The 18,485-nt window shown below is 42.9% G+C and overlaps 1 protein-coding gene across 1 annotated transcript in view; it reads right to left on the reverse strand.

Moving 5' to 3' along the window:
* The window catches only part of ADARB2 (adenosine deaminase RNA specific B2 (inactive)), a 535,334-nt gene extending 519,587 nt beyond the window's left edge, over positions 1–15,747 (reverse strand). The window contains exon 1 of the mRNA XM_024253699.2: positions 15,294–15,747. Coding sequence (XP_024109467.2) covers positions 15,294–15,393 — 100 coding nt within the window. The 5' untranslated portion in view covers positions 15,394–15,747. The remainder of the gene's footprint in view (positions 1–15,293) is intronic.
* Between the last annotated feature and the right edge of the window lie 2,738 nt (positions 15,748–18,485).

The following is an 18,485-nucleotide window of genomic DNA, read 5'->3' on the forward strand; positions in this document are numbered from 1 at the left end:
GAGGGGTCCAGAGAAATTGTCTCCATCTGCACCCTTGTCGAAGTTCAGCGGCATGAGGGGACCCCTCATTCCTGGCGATCAGGGATTGATACTTACTGGCCCATTGCTAACAAAGTGCCACCAAGAATCGGGGATTTGTTTACTATGTTTAAATGTTTAAAATGTTTAAATCTCAGAAGTCCTACCTGTGAATGTTTATGTAAAATGACTTTATAAGTAAGATTGGGAACAGATGGGAAGAGCCATTTTAGTCAGTTGGTGTGTCATGAAATTGTGTAGACTCTATTTCACTGTAAACCCTTTGTTACATTGTGGGGGTGCTACAATGTTACAACATGTTTTCTTAGGAGGGTCGCACTTACTTAACCTTTAAATTGACCCTTGCGGCCTAAGTCACTTAGAGTGAGTTCAAATTCCTGGCTATTATTGTGCATGCAGATTTATTTCTGTAATCTACTTTTCATTCATTGACTCACTGAGGTTAAAACAGAACATGCACATTTACCTGTGGGTTCATTTCCACTTTGTTTTACCAGCACTGACTCTGAACCAGTTAATCTAAGAAGTGACTTCTTGTTTATGCAGGCAAGTGGATGAAAGTATCCTCTACACAAACACACAGGGACACACAAGGGAATGCAGCGGGTCCTCATTGTAAATCTACATGCCCGGTAACCCTAAGCGTGAATATCAACCTGATAACCACACTTTGTAATTTTCAAATTTAGTTCCAGTGTTTTACTGAATGAATAATGTACTGTATTTTGTTGCATTTCTTGATAGCACATCAGCTTCCTATTTTTTCTGTTCTTCTTTTGGGAAATAGAATTAAAAATTCCCTCACCTCTCGTCTTAATTCATTGCATTCCTTAAAGATTTTTACCTTGTGCTGTAATTAATAATTATTTTGGAATTCAATGTACTTATTATATAAATATCTGAAAAATGAAGATGTTTGCCTATCTGAATTTAGTTCAACGACCTCTGCAGTTTCCTTTAACCCTCAAATCAAAAAGGTGTATTACTTAAGCAAGAAAAAGCACAGTGGAGTATGCCTATACATATGTGTATATTTACCTATATTCATATACATGTGTACACACATACATACACATGCACGCACAGGTGTGCACATACACACTAAGGTGTCCTGTATTCATATACGTGTGTACACATGCACATACATGCACATGCACACACAGGTGTGGACAACACATGCTCACTAAGGTGTGAGCTGGGCTGCACGCTATTCAGTATCTCCCTGGAAACGGGAGGGCATGCCCCTTCTCGGAAGGCCCTTGTGTGTCATGTTCCTGTGATGTAGCTTTTACTGCCACTGCTAACACACTGTTTCTGAGACTTCTGTTTTAACAGCAACATGGAAGAGTTTCCAGCAGTGTCTTTTCTAAGTGGTGATTCACTCTACATTGCCCAGAGAACATCTGCTCCTGAGTTTTGTGCTCCTGTCCTCTGGGGACCTGAGCTGTCCCCGTGGCCTTTCTGAACCCACCTGTTCAATCCTGCTCCAGGGCCTTGGTCCCTTCTTAAGCAAAGAACAGCCGGTGGGGCCGGAGGGACCAGGCTCTGATTCAGGCTTGCTCTCACCATCTCGCTTTCTTCGGTAGCAACTTGCATTCTTTGGGCCTCACTTCCCTCATCCACGAGACAGAGACACAGTTTAGTTGATGGTGTCTTAGGTCCTTTTTACCTCCCCATAAGAGAGTTATGAAGCAGACCTTATCCAACCTGGGAAAAGAACCGTCAGCAAGAGGTGAGAACGGTCCGCTTGCCACCTGCACAGGGGACAGCAGCCCTTCTTAGAATCACCACAGTTCTCTCCACCTTTAATGAGAAATGGGCACTTTCCAAAGGGCCAGGAATGGAGAAATCAAAAGGTGGAATGAAATAAAACCACTTAGCTTCGAACCACCCTGTTAGAGGGCACCACATGGCAAAGAAATCAAGGGGAATCTAATCAGAGGTTAGTTCAATTCCAAAAGTATTTCTCACCCTAGAGACATAATGGTTTCTCTAGCAGTGATGCTACAGGGATGAAGATGGGATTTGTGAATTTTCTGGCCCTTATTGAGGTAGAGATACTGTTTCTGGGAAAAGGGCGCTGATACCCTAACCGTAAGCTTTAGTTTTCAGAAAATGTTTCCGAAGGTGAATTTCTGTGGGTTTCTCTCTGTCATGGGCTGAATGGTGTTCCCCCAAAATTCACGCATTTATGTCCTGACCTGTGGTGCCTCACAGTGTGACCATATTTGAAGATGGGATCTTTAAAGAGGTGTGCAAGGTAAAATGAAGCTGAAAACATACAGCTGAAAAGCATGCAGCCAAGATTAAAAGCGTGTGCATGTGCCTGTGTGTCCGCAGGACTGGGGCTTTTCCTGCTGCTGGCTTTTCAGCTGCACCCATCTCTGCATCTGGCCCATGGAGAACCACGAGGTGCACAATTCTTGCCTGGCTAATTATTCTAACTGTAAAGAGCTGCTATCTGTGCCCTGGTGGTGTCGAAGGACATGCTCACAGGATCAAGTGAAAGCACTCTTCTCCCTGAGAGGTCAAGGCATGCCTCCTGCCTGGTTTATCTTCATTCCCAAGGGCCAGATTCATCAAGCTCCCAAAAGCATCTCCATCAGAGCCAGCCCCCCAAACCCCAGTAGCCTTGGAGGCTCCTTGTGTGCACAGCAGCAGGAGGGCCTGCCTGTCATCCTGGGTCCCCAACAGAAAGTGATGATGCTCCTCATTTCCATGGCCAGGGTCCCACTGTGCTCTCTGCCTCAGTGAGCCACAGCCTGGCGGGGTCCTGGAAGAGCTTCAGGTCCCATAGAGCAATAAAAGAAGATCCAAAGGAAAGAATAAATTGGTCCGGAAGTTCCATATTCAAAATGGGGGACCGTAGCCATGTCTACCCTTTGTGGGAGAGAGGATGTAACCTAGGGAGGGGGCCACAGAACTTTAATAAGCAGGGGTGTCCTGGGAGAATGTGGACAGCCACAATGCCTGATGAGGGGCCACAGGTACTTGCTGTAACCTCTCCACGCCAACGCTGTAAAACGAAGACAATAAATGTCACTGCCTTGTAGTGTTGTTGGGAGGATTAAATGAGGCAATGCACATGAAGCTGTTAGGACAGGATAAGGGCTCAGTAAATATTAGTTATTAATCCTTAGTTCCTATTGCCTAAGGGCCAAACGGACAATCAGTTAAACAGACGCACTGCACTGATTCACACCTGACTGAGCGCGTGGACCTTGCAGAGAAGGAGAGTCCCAACCAGATGAACCTGCCAGGACACATCCTCCCTGCATCGTGCTAACCTCAGGGGCTGTGTTAACATGCTGTAAAATAGATACATCCAATCTCATGAATTTTTAGTGAATATACTTTTGCCTGGGATGTGAGTAAAGGGCCACGTCCCTGACTCCTGAACCAGAGTGGTCTCGGCGATGTCACATGGCTGTGGCACACACGCGGTTCTATTTATTTCTTCTCCACCAAGGGTCGGGGGGCCTGTTTCTGACATGAGCCCAGACTAGAATGTCATTCCTTCTTGCAAAAATACATCAGGATAAATCACATGTCACTGCTTCAGAGTCACATGAAAAAACACTCGCAAGTGAGTCCTGCAGCCCAGAGGAAGAGATGCCCAGGACCCTGTAGCGGGGGAACACCCCCGCACCCAGAAGAGACACCCAGGACCCTGTAGTGGGGGAACACCCCCCCACCCAGAAGAGATGCCCAGAATCCCGCAGTGGGGGAATGGCACCCCCACCCACCCCACCCAGGGTGACACCCAAGAGAGCTGGGAGCAAAGACATTCACTTCCAGGACAGAAGGCCACGCTGCTGCACTCGTATCTGAAGTTTGAATGTCCTCAGCCGCAGATGTGTTTTTTGATATGAGTGACAAGAATGCTGACACAAGACACTAACCTTTTGAGAGGTGCAGGTGAAGCTGTCCTGGGAAACACTAAGGAATCAGCTCAGCCCGAACCGAAGGAAGGGGAGAAGTCCCAGGGAGAGAGGCATGACGGCCATTTCCTCAGCCACACTGGACTATGGATAAAATGTTTTCATAGTAAAAAGTACAGAGGCTAACGCCAGAATTCTACTGTGTTTATCAGTGATTATGCATAAATATGTACAAACAGTATACAGCATTCAATCTATTGACTGATTTCCATTTTAGCAACTCACATTTTTAGTTTCCCTGATATTCAAGTTTTGAGACATTAGCAAGTACTATTACGGATAAGGATCTCTGCCCAACTGCTGCAACCTGATGTTCAAGTTTTGAGGCATTACTAAGTACTATTATGGATAAGGATCTCTGCCCAGCTGCTGCAGCCAATATTCCTGTGGCCGAAAATGAGTAGAGCCCAGGCAAGTAGCACATGTGACAGAATTTTATTTATTCTCTACGGTGCGGTTGGGTGTAGCCTCTGCATATGTCTCCTGCTTGGTTAGTGTGTATGAGAGAAAAGGAACAGACGATAGATTGTTTAGATTCTAGATGATAGATGACAGATCAGTAAGGTAGATGGTAGATAGATGGATGATGGGTGATAGATATGATTCCAAAGTTATCTAATAAGATAAGACCAAGAGACATGCTGTCTACATAGAAACAAGGGTGACTACATAGAAACACTGGGTGACTGTTGCCTTTTCTGTTCCCTATCCGATATCCACAGTATTGCGTGGACGTGGTGCTGCCAGCACCTTCTGTGACTCTATGGATGACTGTAAATCATGTGAGACAGATGAACGCGTATCCTGCTTCTCATGACCGACCTCCAGGCAAAGAGATGCCATCCTTGGTCACAAACGAGGTCATGCTCTGTTGAGAGTCAGAGTCCTTGGTTTCCCCCGCTGCCTGGCTCTTTCATGAGATAGGCAGGCTGCACTTGCCCTGAGCTGCAAGAAGCCAGAGGGTCCTGGGCACTGGACAGTGCCTGGCTCTCCGTAGATGGGGAGCTGGGGACCTGCTTGCAGGTGAGGGACACTGGAGAGCAGCTGTGCATTCAGGAGGGAGGAGTGTGGGGAGGAGTGTGTGCATCCCAGTGAGACCTCAGGGGCCCACGCTGGAAGCACAGCAGAGGGGCCAGGGAGGGGGCCCGGGGAAGGACAGCGAGGGCGCCCGTCTTCAACAGAGACCACGGGATCACGGAGAAGGCAAGCCACATTCAGACTTGCTCTCTGGCGCTTTTAGAACATGTTCTAGAGCTTCTGTTCCTGCTTAATCTCTACCATGTAGCACAGTGACTGACAACGAAAGGTGTTCAGTAAATGTTTGCTGAATGGATAGACTCCAATTTACATAACTATGGCTTAAAAATAAACCCGACAGGGTGCTTTGTAAATGTACAATGTAAATCTGATAATAAATTCTACAACAAGCATGTATTCATGGTATGTGGTGAGACAGTCTCTAGGCTGGTTTCTGGGAGCCCAGAGATGTGGATTGTGGCCCCCATTCTAGAGAAATCCCAACAAAGGAGGAAGCACCAACAGCACCCACACCAGTGGGGAGCCCCACAGAGCAAGAGCCAAGAAGATATCTTCTCTGCTCGTCTCATCACCCCGAAGGTGGTCGTGGAAGCCACCTCCAAACCCTACTCCACACTGAGTGCTGCCCTGTGTAAAAGATGACAGCTCAGCCCATCTCTCCACAGCCTCCCCCGAAAATGTTCCCCTCTCCCAGAGTGTTCCGATTATTTCTTTAAGAAATTCTTATTACAAAAACGCAATCAGTTTTCTCAGTGGGTTTTAATTGAGTAGCTATTATGTTTTGATATTGTAGAAAGAATAGAAATATTCAAACTTAAAGGGGTTTATATTTTAACGGTTTAGTTTTATAAAGAACTTTCACTTGATATAATAAAGGAAATGCAATAGAAATCTATTTTTTGTAAGCCCATCTGATGATAATTTATATATATATAGTGTTGAGATCACCGAAGGTTATTTTTGTTCCCTGTTCGGATTTCGTGTGTGTGCCTGTGTATCTCCATAAACAATAGAAGCTCAGGAGGAAGGGCCACGTCCACTCCTTTTGCTCATGTTGTCGTGATGCCTCACTCTTTGCCTGTCTCACAGTAGGCACTGGAGATAGATTTACACATGAATAAATAAATAAGACTCATGTCCAATACGGTTTTTGTCTAAAGACACATATGATGTTTAAGGCAAAATTGCAAACAGAGCAGAATTGGATAGCATGCACCATACTTTGAAATCAAGTGTTCTTTCTGTGTTGGTAGCCACATAAAACAAAATGTAAGAAAGATGAACTTTAATCAGGCACAAGAAGAGTCTTGGAAGTTATTCTTTCTGTCTCTCTCTCCATTAAAATCCCTTCCTTCACACCAGTGTGGTGGTTGTTTCTCTTTTATGATGTAAGAAGATAGATTATTTTTTTATTAGTGGCAACGACAAAAAGATTTATTTCACTTGGTGTAAAATATACACAAAGGGAGACTTTAAACAATGAAGTTTTACAATTTTTACAATTAAGCAATCAGTGTTTCTCTCCATACTCTAAAACACAGTCACAACCAACATTCTTTTTCATTGCCTCCCAAAGAATTTGTGCTCTCAGAGGTTTAATGAAGATTTCTTTCTCTACATGATTTTTGTAATGTTTATATTAGACTGCTGCTGTTCTAGAGCTGGGGAGTCTTTTAACATTCCAACTTTCTCTATTTGAATAAACGCTTTTGTGCTTTACCTCTTGAGTTTGTCATCCTTCTATGTCGCATGCATATATTAGACATCTGCACAAACACACAAGAGCACATGTTAATGGCATGCCTTCTATTCATTACCCACATACAAGAGCCCATGTCATGATTTAACTTCCCTGAAGCAAAAATTTGATTAGAAACTCAGGTGATTACATAAAATTGTATGAACTCTCACATTTGTCATACTTAAAAACAAAGAACCTTAACTTCCTAAATGGCTAATAAATATTTCCCTGCATGTCAGTCAGTGCTGAATATATACCCATCTTTAGTTCCTGAGAGTGAAACAGTATAAGCATGTTGGAATAATGCTTTGCTACACATCAAAGCTATTATACTTCTAGAGACAACAGCTTTTGCTCTCAGTTCGGTATCACTCAGGGCTGTCAAAGTTTCTGCATTCCTCATGCTACTGTCATGGAGTTTTTCAAAAGCTACTGCTTGTCCTAGTACTTTTCCTAGAACTCCAACAATGATGTTTATCTCAAAATTATTTCTTCTTCAGAAAAAATTAGCATAGAATTCTGAGAATTTTCAAAATTTCTCCTTGAGCCATGTATTTTGGACTGAAAACTCTCTGTTAGAATTCTTTGAGAATCTGGATAGTCCTTTAAAAAGGTTATCTGTAGTAGTAACATTTAGAATTGAAGCACGAATAAAATATCTTTGTGTCTGTGGTTAAATTAGGCTACCTATGTTTTTCTTTACCTAAGGAATAGTAAAAGGTATTGTTTTTAAAAAAAACAAATCATTTGTAGATCCCCAAATTTATAAAAACAATGTCCTTTTTAATTGTACACATCAGATAGTGTCTGAGCTTGTATATATTTTACGTTTTTGTCCTCAGTCCTGAACACAGTCTAACACAAAGAAGGCAGGTACTTCCTTTAAGAATGCGGCTATTTTCACAGCTGTAAGCCCAATGCGAGCACAGCATCTGCTCCAGACAGGGATGAGTGAACCCAGCCAGACTTGGGGTTTGGAGGAGGTCAGAATCTATTCTGCTGATGTTTCTGTCATGTTTATTAAATTGTATTTTTTTCCCATATGCAATTACACTTTTAGGAAATATTGCAATTATTTTAAAGAGAGGACATTTTTGTACTTCCGGTGGACTTAAACTAATAAAACCTGCTTTTTGTTTAATCATTTTCAGTTCCCTAGGTATATGTTTTGAGCTCTCCTGCTATGGGTCTCAAGTCCTGCTTCTTAGCAACAGTAAGGACCCTCTACTCTTGTTTGTTTTTAGCCATAAGAAGAGATTTGACTTGGGTTAGCATTTTCAGGTAGGAGTAGGCTCCAGTTTCTGAGAACTGAGCTCCCCATCCTATTTTAATACCACCTTTGAGAAGATGTATTTGAGAAATCATGTCAGACATTACAAAATGATGAGGCAGAGCTTCCGTCTGTCAGCAGTGGGAAACAAGAATCAAATACTTCATCTCAAATAAATGGAGCAGCACAGATTAATTAAATCGATAAATTCTCCAAAGCACATCCTGGTTAAGGGGTTTAAAGGAATTCTTTCCATTATGTGCAAATCACCTGAAGGTGTTGAGCTATCATTTGGGTGTAAGATTCACTCCATCTATTAGAGGCCCTAGAGAAGTGGGTTTACAAATAGATTCTGAGCGATGTTCATTTTATTTATGATCCAAATGGCAAAACAGCCACGGAGAGAAACCTGAATCTGTTTTGCAAATGAGCTATCTGTTGTTGGCACCATTAAAAAGACGTGCAGTGATGAACGTGGCCAGATTTGAGTTAGAGATCCGTAGGAGTGAGACGGTACTTAACACCAAAAATAATAACTGCTCTCTTTCACCTTTGCATCCCCACGCTGGGTTTCTCTTTCTGATCTGTGGGAGATTTTGCTCGTACACAGTGTGGCCCTCTTCTGCGTGAGGCTTCAGCTGGTGTGACTATTTGCATCAGAACTGAATTAGCTGTTCAGTTACACAAACACGAGGGTCCTAGTTGCCCTCTGCCTTGGAAGCAGCTCAACGAAGCCACCTGAATTCCACAATTTTAAGTGTACACAGCTGAAAAAACTTTCAAAAATTTCACCTCTTAGAGAGTTGAAATAAATTTCCTTAAAATCTAAGTCACCTGAGTATTTATATCATATTTGTCTTCGAACTTAAGCACACATGCTACTCTTTGTTTATAGGAATGCATGATTTATTGGACACTATTTCTTAAGTATAAAATCCCCTCCTTAATATAAATATGGAATTTAGATGATCTGTCTGCTATGTTTTCAGATTAAAAAACTGAACATTAACTATTGATCATTTTTGTAATTTAAAACAGATGATACTAAATTCCAATATATATTTATTTTATAACCCAAAGAGGATTTACCAGACATTTTCCTGCCAGAAACTAGATACTAACTGTATTCATTCACCATCAATAAAATAATACAATATAATTATTTTGCTGCTCTTCCTACTCAATACCTATGACTGGAATAAAAGGTGATTAAATATCCACAGGGCATATGGAGGGCCTGGGAAATTCAGATTAACTCTTTATTTCCAAATATAGACCGTTCTTCAGAAAAGTCTGCTATCTTTGCAAGTGACCAAATTTTAGGGGCTGGAGGGAGATTGCGGATCTCTTGAAAAGCAAATATGTCAATTTCTAAGTTGCTAATATTTGGATGTGGTTTCCGGGAAAATGGATTCACTCATAAATTTGCAGATGGAGATTCAGGGCCTACGAGCCCTGTTTGCTAGGGCGTTGCTTAAACAATGTCAGGCAAGCAATCAGATAAAATAGCCCCGTCCTCCATTCCTTTCAAATCAAATAAACGAGTAAATAAAAGCCCAACTTTAATTGCTGAACAGGGATGTCTTGATACTAAGACAGTAACATATGCAAGCAGAAGAGGAGTTCTGGCTCCAAGTTCCTAAATTTCTCAATGTTCCCTTCCCTTCCTGTTTTCTAAAGTCTCACCAGAGCACGTTAGTTGTCCCTGTGAACCAAAAATTTTATAAGCATTGTTTCTTCTCTTTTTGAATGTAATGTCTCTATTTGATATTGGTACGTTCTTAATTGAGTTGTAATATATCAAAAGCTAGGAATAAACAATCGCCTCTGAAAAATCAAGTATTAAGCAGCATCTGTTTCTCTGAGTGGAGGAAAAACTTTTAATTGTAAAGATAGAGGTTAATTTAGTTTCATTCTATTCGCAAATACTTAGCAACACGAATCAGGTTCCTGGCCACACACCAGGCAGGGTGCAGCCCCTGCTGCTTTTCTTGAGCTATCCTAACCACAGAGACGGCATCAACACGCAGTAGTTTGAATATTCTGTGAAGGGCAGCCAGGCTTTTCATAGTTCACTTGGCATTCATTCACCTTTATTCGTATATTCGGTTTCAAAATGGCAATAAGCGCTTTTAAAGTCTTGCTTACAATGTGGAAAATTATCCTTTTAGAAGTCTTGTGAGCTAGTAATTAAGAACCAAATTTAAAACCGCAATATCTATTTTGACATAATATTTTTAAATGATGAGAAGCAGAATATTACAATAATTTTGGTTTAAGGAGTTGCTCAAAATTGTTCATATTGCAAAAATACTGACATTCATTTTCTACTATTTTGGAAAAAGTAGGGGGTATAAAAATTGCTCAAATGTTTCAGCTGCTTTTATCATGTATATACATATACATACATAGTAATATACATGTATATATATAATATGTATGTGTGTATATACATACTATATATGTATAGTTTTAAAATTGAACATTAAATGCTTTTAGGGCATAAGTTATCTTTTCATGCCTCAAAAAAAAAAAGACAATTTCCTTTTCTATGTTTCCTACGTAATGCTCCTCTGGGGTGTTTCTTCTGCAGGAACCGAGTCACCCCTGTTTAGATATGGATACACGAATCCCATGTTTTTATTCTACATTCAAACTCGCTCATCATATCTAATGCCCTTGAAGCAATCTCCAATTACTGTTATTACACGGGTCACTAGAAACCAGAGGCACTGATACAAAATTTTTAACAAGAGAAAGGGGGAAAAAAAGCACCACACAATTAGATGCTGGTTAACGGTTGAATCAATTTGATTTTATCACTAAATCCAGCCCTTCCTCTTGAGCTGTCAGTGAGCGAGATAAGCGGAGGATGTGGGGCTCCGGCCGGTGGTGCAGGGCTGTGTCCCTGGCCAGCCAGGGTGACACGGGCGGGGACGACTGTAGCATTGCAGGGGCTGCAGAGCCCACAGCCGCTCTGCCCTCATCCTCAGTACAATCTTTCTATTTCATTAATTTTTCATGGATTTTCATTTCACAGCAAGCCGGCGTCTGCCATCCATCTGCTCGACTTATTTTGTTCCTTTTGCCAACTTTTTATTTGCATTTCACAACATTCAGCAACCTGCCTCTTCTCCACACCTTCCCATGACTCATGGCTTTACTTTTATAGAGCTACCTCGTGCTCAAAATGCATTTTCAAGTTCCTAAAACTCTGTATAACCAACCACTCTAGAACAATACCTAAATTTCAAGTTAACTTATTTTGCTGTCAAGCGCCTCAAAGAGATGTCCTGTGCCAAAGCTCAAATGCAAAGCGACCGGCCCCGGATGATTGCGGATCCTGCATGGCCAGTCACCCCCGAAGCCCCTTCCCCTTTCCACTCTATGAAGATTGACACGCCGCTTCTAAAAACCCCAGCCTCCAATGTACCTTGTGGAACCAGCCTATTTTGGATTGGCTGTCAATCTATTTCCAAATATGTTTGCCTTGAAAGAGCCTTTTTCAAAGAAAAATTCTGGAAACTTCAGTCATTTTACACATTGTACACCGTAATGGGTAGAAGATTAAAAATATTTCATTTGCAAAATGCCTTTCATGCCAATGCACAGCTTCTTTTAGAAAAAAAATACATTCGCAAGAGAAAAACAGATAAACAAAACAGAATATATGCACTGTTTTAATAACTAAAAACATTTAAGAAATTCCTCATACATATTACCCTGAAGTTATTCCAGGGTTCAGAGAATTATTGGCATATTTTAAAGTGATTTATTTTTATATACTATAATGTTTTGATGAGTTCTGCCTCTTATTCTACCTGGTTGAACTGATATTAACCAAAAAAAAAACCTTTTTCCTTTTTACTTTTTGGTTAAAATGTATCCTTTTTTAATACTTACACATTGAGCTATTTTCTAAGACAGGCAGATATTATTCTATATAACCACATAATATGGACTTGGTTGTACATAATTACCTTGTATAATTCTACCAAGAACTATAAAATAAAGTGCAATCTCCTGGTGCTGTCTGTGAGAAATGAACTCCAGGGTTATTTAGTGATGGCAGGTAACAGTCTCCATAAACTCCAAGTGCTACTATTTTCCGAACGCCTCTGAGTGAGGCAGGCGCGGGACACACTGACGTGTCTGGCATGTGTCATGGGATATGAACATTGCTTTGCCATCGATGTAAAAATGAGAGAGGTTTTCCCTGTCCTTCTCACAGTTTTTTTTTTTTTTTTTTCCCCAGCAGCTTGTTCTCTCATATGAGAGTCAAATTTTGGCATTCTTTCATTTACATGAAAAATTTAAACCATTTATGAATAATTTCTAAAAGAAAGTCCCTGCAGAAAAATAACACAGAAAATGCAAAATTGTGCAACACTAGGTCCCAGTAAAATAACAGAAGTAGGATTGATGTGTGGGGAGACATATTCTGAGAATCTTCTTTAAAGTTTATCTGAGAGAGAAATACAGGTTTCTGCCAAATAATACCTGAAAGTCATATTCTGTGACAAAGGTGTTTTTTTTTTTTTTTAAAGATACATACAGCTTTCTTTGTGGCATTGTAACTAAAATATACCTTCCATAGGAAAAAATATCATTTCCAAGACTATGGATTATACTTAAGGAAAGTATTGTGTCCTGACCACACTTCAGCTGTAGCCCCGGTATGCTTTATTTCAGAGCTCACAGATCATTTTGATAAGAAGCATATCATGCCAAAGTCACTCTCAGAGTCACACATAGAAAAGGAGCCAGATGTCACCACACTGGGAAATTAAAGTTATCATGCATCTTCAAAAATGCTTCTTGTCCCTTAGACTAGGTGGAAATACGCATCTCACAGGCATGTATCTTAATTGTCTTCATTCCCCCATAAGAACAGCCCTTACCTTGTGCTTCTGTCAGTGTCTTCAGTCAGCACCCAACAGAGTCACACTAGAATTCCAGTCTCTCATACACACGTGGATTTTAAATTGTGGCAAGTATAGAGTTTTAATATCAGATAAGCTTAAAATTGAGGTTATTCTATTCATTTATGGTTGTTAAGATTCATGACAATTAGAACATAATTTAAACTCACCACTGTTTTTTATAAAATAAAAAAATCAGCATCTGTAATAACTAGGTATTATAGATGAAGTAATCAATTCCCAGGAAAATGCAAATAATTATTTAATGTGTCTCTTAGCTGGTTATGTTGCCTTTTAATTTGATCAGGTACATCTAAGTGGTTAACGTTTCCCCAAAAATTGAGTATTTAGCAGTTTGATTTGACTTTCCTATCAAGATAGCTGCTGGCAGGTGCCGTGGGAAATTCTCCCGCACACCAGAAATCTCTTCGTAACAGAAATCAGTGTACAAATCCTGAATGCCCTTTCCTGCTTCAATTTTTGGCTATGAAAATTAAGGGACTTGATATATTCAAAATAACCAAGGTGTGGAAATATTTGCTATAGGAGTTTTATTTTGAATGCTAAAGTTAAGTTTATAGCAAATGGAGTCTTTCCCCAGATTTCCTTTTTCCCCCTAAATTGAATACTTTCTAAGCTAGCATGACCGACGCTTCCTGGTAAGGCAAGTGAATTTGGAGAAAGGCAACACTTTTCTCCTGTTTATATTGCTATAAACTGCATTACTGCGAACTATTACTCCACATTCTTCAACTCTAAATATTTAAATAGACTAATCAAAAAATATTGGGAAATGTGAACACTTGAAGTGTAAAGATGATGCTTCCTTTTTCCTCTTTTAAAAGTCATATTCATTATTCAATCCGGTGACTTTCTCAATATCAATGCCACTTTGTGTTGGCATTATCTTTGGAGGACACTAACAGGTCTGTTTCAAAATGATAATTTCAAACAACAAAGTGAATCGCAAGAGCACACTTAGCAGCTGAGAGGTAAATGAGAACCACAACATCACCCCCCTTCTGAAACCAAATGCTCCAAAACCTTTTGAGGAAGTTGTGGGGGCCAATCCCTCCCAGTGGTCCTGACCTTCGGTCATAATGAATGACAGTTTGCTATTGACATTTATGCCTGCAGACTGTCTGGATAATTTCTATTATTGGAAGAAGCAATAAAGGACCTGGTGACGATTCGAGGGCAGTCAGGAAACGGTCTGGTAGAAACTTATCTTAGGCCAATGCAAAGATGAAAATTCTCCAGGAAAGATGGACAACCCCAAACACATCTAACGTTGCCTCCTGCTTTCAAACAACTGGCAAAGCTGATCAATTCTAGCTGTGTTTTTCCAACCGTTCTTTATACTTCTACCTCACTTAAAAAAAAATCAGCACATTTCAAATCATGATTAGAACTGAACTTTTTCCTGCAGTCTCACTAGGAGCTGACAATAACACAGGTTCCTCTAGGAGAGAAGGGTCGGCATGAGAAGAATCTTTTAATTATTCCTGGCATGCACGCAGGCTACGATGGCACTGGGGGCATTGCTGTCATATTGGAGCGATTGCTAATTTTGCACAATCCCCAGTGTGAAAGCCCTCGCTTGCTGTAGCATTGACTAACTTCAGCGCGGCCCAGCCCCAGGAATATCAGTAACAAGGCACAGCTGAGTTTGTCAGTGGCGACTGTCAGCCGGCTGCTCTTCCTGCTTTCCTGGTTAGAGGCTTTTTTTCTACCACTAACAAAATATGATGCTTCTTTCTGTTTTCCTGTATTCATTTTTGCTTATTTCTCCAAGGACGAGACCAATGTTCTCTTTACGTCCCAATGTTTACAAATCGACGGGCACCACACTGAGTAAAAACTGCCAGCTAATTTGGGGAGGCGATCGCAGGGCTTCACCTATCCCTTCCTCCGGGACAGTTTGGATGGGTGTAGCTGGCGCGAGGGCTCGTTCCCCCGTTTTTGGGTAATTCCTTTGGCACCGGGAGACGAGGTGGCCTCCGGAGGGTGGAAGGCAGTGCCAGCCCGGCGGGCCACTGGGGCCTGCGGGGCCTGGAGACGCGCGGGGTCCACGGGGAGCTCCTCGCCGCCCTCGCCCCACTTCGTCCCCGTCCCTCAAACATGTCGCCGCGTGGCTGCTCACTGTCCCCTCTGGGCTAGAGGAGGCCCCAGACATTTCCACGGGATCTGAACTCCCGAGCGCCCCGCACGGAGCAGCCATCCCGCCAGCACCCCAAAGTGAAGCTGCTCACAACGGACAAGCCCAGAGACCCCATGAGAGGCTGGGGTGGAGAAGCTGGGGGTGAAGGGGGGCAGGGGCCGGCGCGCCACGCTGTCCTTACCTTTCCGCTTGGACCTCCTCCTCCTCCTCCTCTTGGACTTGCATTTGAGTTGACTGCTCAGCCCTCCAGAACCTCTGCCGCTCCCCAGGACCGAGGCCATGGCCGAGACCCAGGCGCGAAGCCCAGAGCTGCCTCCCTCCTGCACCTGCACCTGCCTCCTTCCCGGCAGCCGCCGCCGCCGCTGCTGCTGCGAAGCTTGAGGTTGCAAACACGGGAGCGACTCACTTTTCAGAACTAAGCGGGAGAGCGCGCTCCGTCTCTCGAATTGTTCTCTATGACTTGCTCCCTCTGGGCTGGGGGCCTCGGCTGGGCGCCTGGAGCGAGCTGCTCCCTGGTCAGGGAGGGTGGGGAAGGGCGCGCGGCGTCCTGAGTGCTCCGAGCTTCCCGCGGGCTCTGCCTCCTGCTCTGGGCTTCCAGCGCAGGGAGGCTACTTTTGCGCCTCTGCTAGTTGTTTGGCACCAGCCACTTTGAAGCCAATCACGCAGGGAGCTTGTCTATTTGCTGCAGCAGCGTCTAATTAGATCCAATCACAACTGCTTTCTGGCTCTGACATCAGCAGCAGCACCAGCCGCACCGCCGCCTGGCAGCTTGCAAACTCAGCTCCCGTTTGGACGGTGAAGCTCCCAGGACCGGCGGCTGGAGGGAGGCTGCTCCCGGGGAGCAAGGACGCGGCACGGGTGCGTCTGGGAGAGACCGGGGGAGCCTCCGGGAGGGACCCTGCCCGGGAGGACGAGGCCTCCTGCCGCAGCCACGCGGACAGCTCAGTTCGCCCTGCTCAGAAAGACACAGGGACGTGTTTTTCCAACCAACAGTTTTTAACTAGTCAATTCGTTACCACGCTCCTTGCGTCAAGGGGGGGAAATACCTCTTTCAGAAATGCAGAGACCGCACTTCCTCAGAAACGGACTGAGGTTTGCATTTCCCCAGGAGACAGCGTCCTGAGGGGTATTTATTCCTCAGAGCCTGCATGCTTGTCTGTTTGCTTGTCTGTTTGCCTCTTCTTTCCCCCTCTGTATATTCCTTGGCCGTTTCCAATGCAAAAGATAAATCTTGCATAAAGACAGAGGTTTTGGGATCTGAGTCTGATTTTTGCCATCAGGAATTTCATGTGTTGCTTTATTTAGGGAACAATGACACAAAATGAAGAGAAGGCTCTCATCGGAGAGTTTTGTTGCCAAAGGTAATATCTGAATGAAAGAAAGTAACATTTACAAAGAGGTGGATTGTACATTGAAACAGTTTTAAGCAATTTTTTTTCCCCAGGAATGTCCTATGTTTCAAGATTATACTTATGGAACCCTGGAAGTCTTATGTAAAATATAAAGAGGAATATAATCTGGTAATCATCATTGCATCTTGTATTTAAATCACATAAGCTTTTAATTACAAGTCATGTTTTTAAAAAAATCCACTCTAAAATTCATTAGCACACATTAACATGTTAATATAAAAATGGCACACAAATATTTCTGCTATTCATTGCCTCACATGCAACCTTTTCAAGCTGCTTATGGGCCTAGAAATTTCCAGATAATTTTTATTATAAGAAAAAATAATCACTGTGGGGAACATTGGAAATAATTATGATGTTCCTGTGTTGTTATGTGCTGAGCTGACAGATCGTAGCTCAGTTTTCATTGATGAGAGAGAGTAAGACATTTGATTTCAAATCTTTACTGCTATGACCTTGGGTAAGTTAAACCGTGCCTCAGTTTCCTCATCTGTAAACTGGGGATAACAACGTCACCCACCTCATAAGTTCATTCATACTCATCGAGTCAGTATCAACCAGTAGAGACAGGAACTGGAACCTGTTAATTACTCTATGATTGTTTATTAAATTTTTTCCAGCAAACAATTTGGAAGGAATGAGCGTATGTTACAGACAGGCCTCAGAAAGACAGGGCTTCTGTGTTTTCCTTTTAGAATGTTGAACCTTCTAGTCCAAGTCAGACTGGGGACCACCATCAAACCAACACCCCTTTTCAGTGCTGGCTTCAACAACCCCGTTCCCATGACAGCACCGCTCAGCTCTGCTGATAATTCCCAGCGAGGGTTGAGAAGGCACATAGCTCTCTTACTTCCTCTCTGCAACACCCGAGATATTTGAGTGCTTAAACTATATTGAGAAACACAGCTCTAGGACTCTGCCTGTGAAACTTCTGAGCTTCACTCAATGTGCCTGCACTAATCCAGAGTTGCCCTATTTCTGTATCTGCAGAAAACCCATCAGGAGGTGGAGTTACCAAAGGAAGGTGCTTCAGAAGAGCTTCACACACACACACACACAGCCCCCACAAGGTGGTCAGCATTTATTAATGGCCCCAATAGCTCCATCATCACATGGAGCAGCGGTGCTGTCTGGGAGACTCGTATACACAGACCCTTGTTTCACTCAAAGGGCAGGTATGGTGGCCGGAAAGTAACGTGTCTGTTATATGTTCTTCTGATGTTGGTGGAGTGGGGAAACAAAACTGAAAACTGTCTTTGAACACTTCATTTAGACCTTAATTTGAAAGTTAGTTACGATCAAAATTTTGGCAAACCTTTTTCTTGAAGTTCCTCCAATTTGTTCATTTTTGTATAATTTATGAAAATGCTGTTTTCACAGATACTTGCTGTTTTCTGTATTTTATTTATTTTGCATAAGACGATGCATAATAGATGACGCTAGGGTGATGGCTGGGCAAGAAAGCCTTTGTTTCTCATCACAGAGGGGCTTTAAAGAAGAGGCTCGCAGCGACAAGTGCGTTAACTCCAGCGTGGTTTCCAGCACGTCTCACTCTGCTCTTGCAAGCAGGGCTGCGAGTGAGCAGTGCTGGTAAGCTGCCATTCCCCGATGAGCCTCCTCACCTCCTGCCTGTTCCCCACAGTGCCTCAGCGCAGCTTGGCAGCGTGGTGGGATGAGCAGCAGTTGGAAGAGGCTTCAGGAGCAGAAGCCAATCTCGCCCGGTGCCCATCAGGAGATGTCGCTGTGGTGTCCCCAGCTCTTCATGCTCAGTCCCTGCTCTTCCCACAGAACAAAGAACTAGCAGAGAGGTTGCAAGGAGGAACCAGGCAGCTACAAAGCCAACTGCAGCCCGGCATGAACCAATAGGGGTCAGGGGGAGATGGGCGAGGCATAGAAAGGAGCCCTTGGCTGGATGGAAGGGGCAGTGCTGCCTCTGCAGTGAGTCCCCACACCCAAGTGTC

The sequence above is a fragment of the Pongo abelii genome, chromosome 8 (genome assembly GCF_028885655.2).
Source record: "Pongo abelii isolate AG06213 chromosome 8, NHGRI_mPonAbe1-v2.0_pri, whole genome shotgun sequence".
Taxonomy (NCBI): domain Eukaryota; kingdom Metazoa; phylum Chordata; class Mammalia; order Primates; family Hominidae; genus Pongo; species Pongo abelii.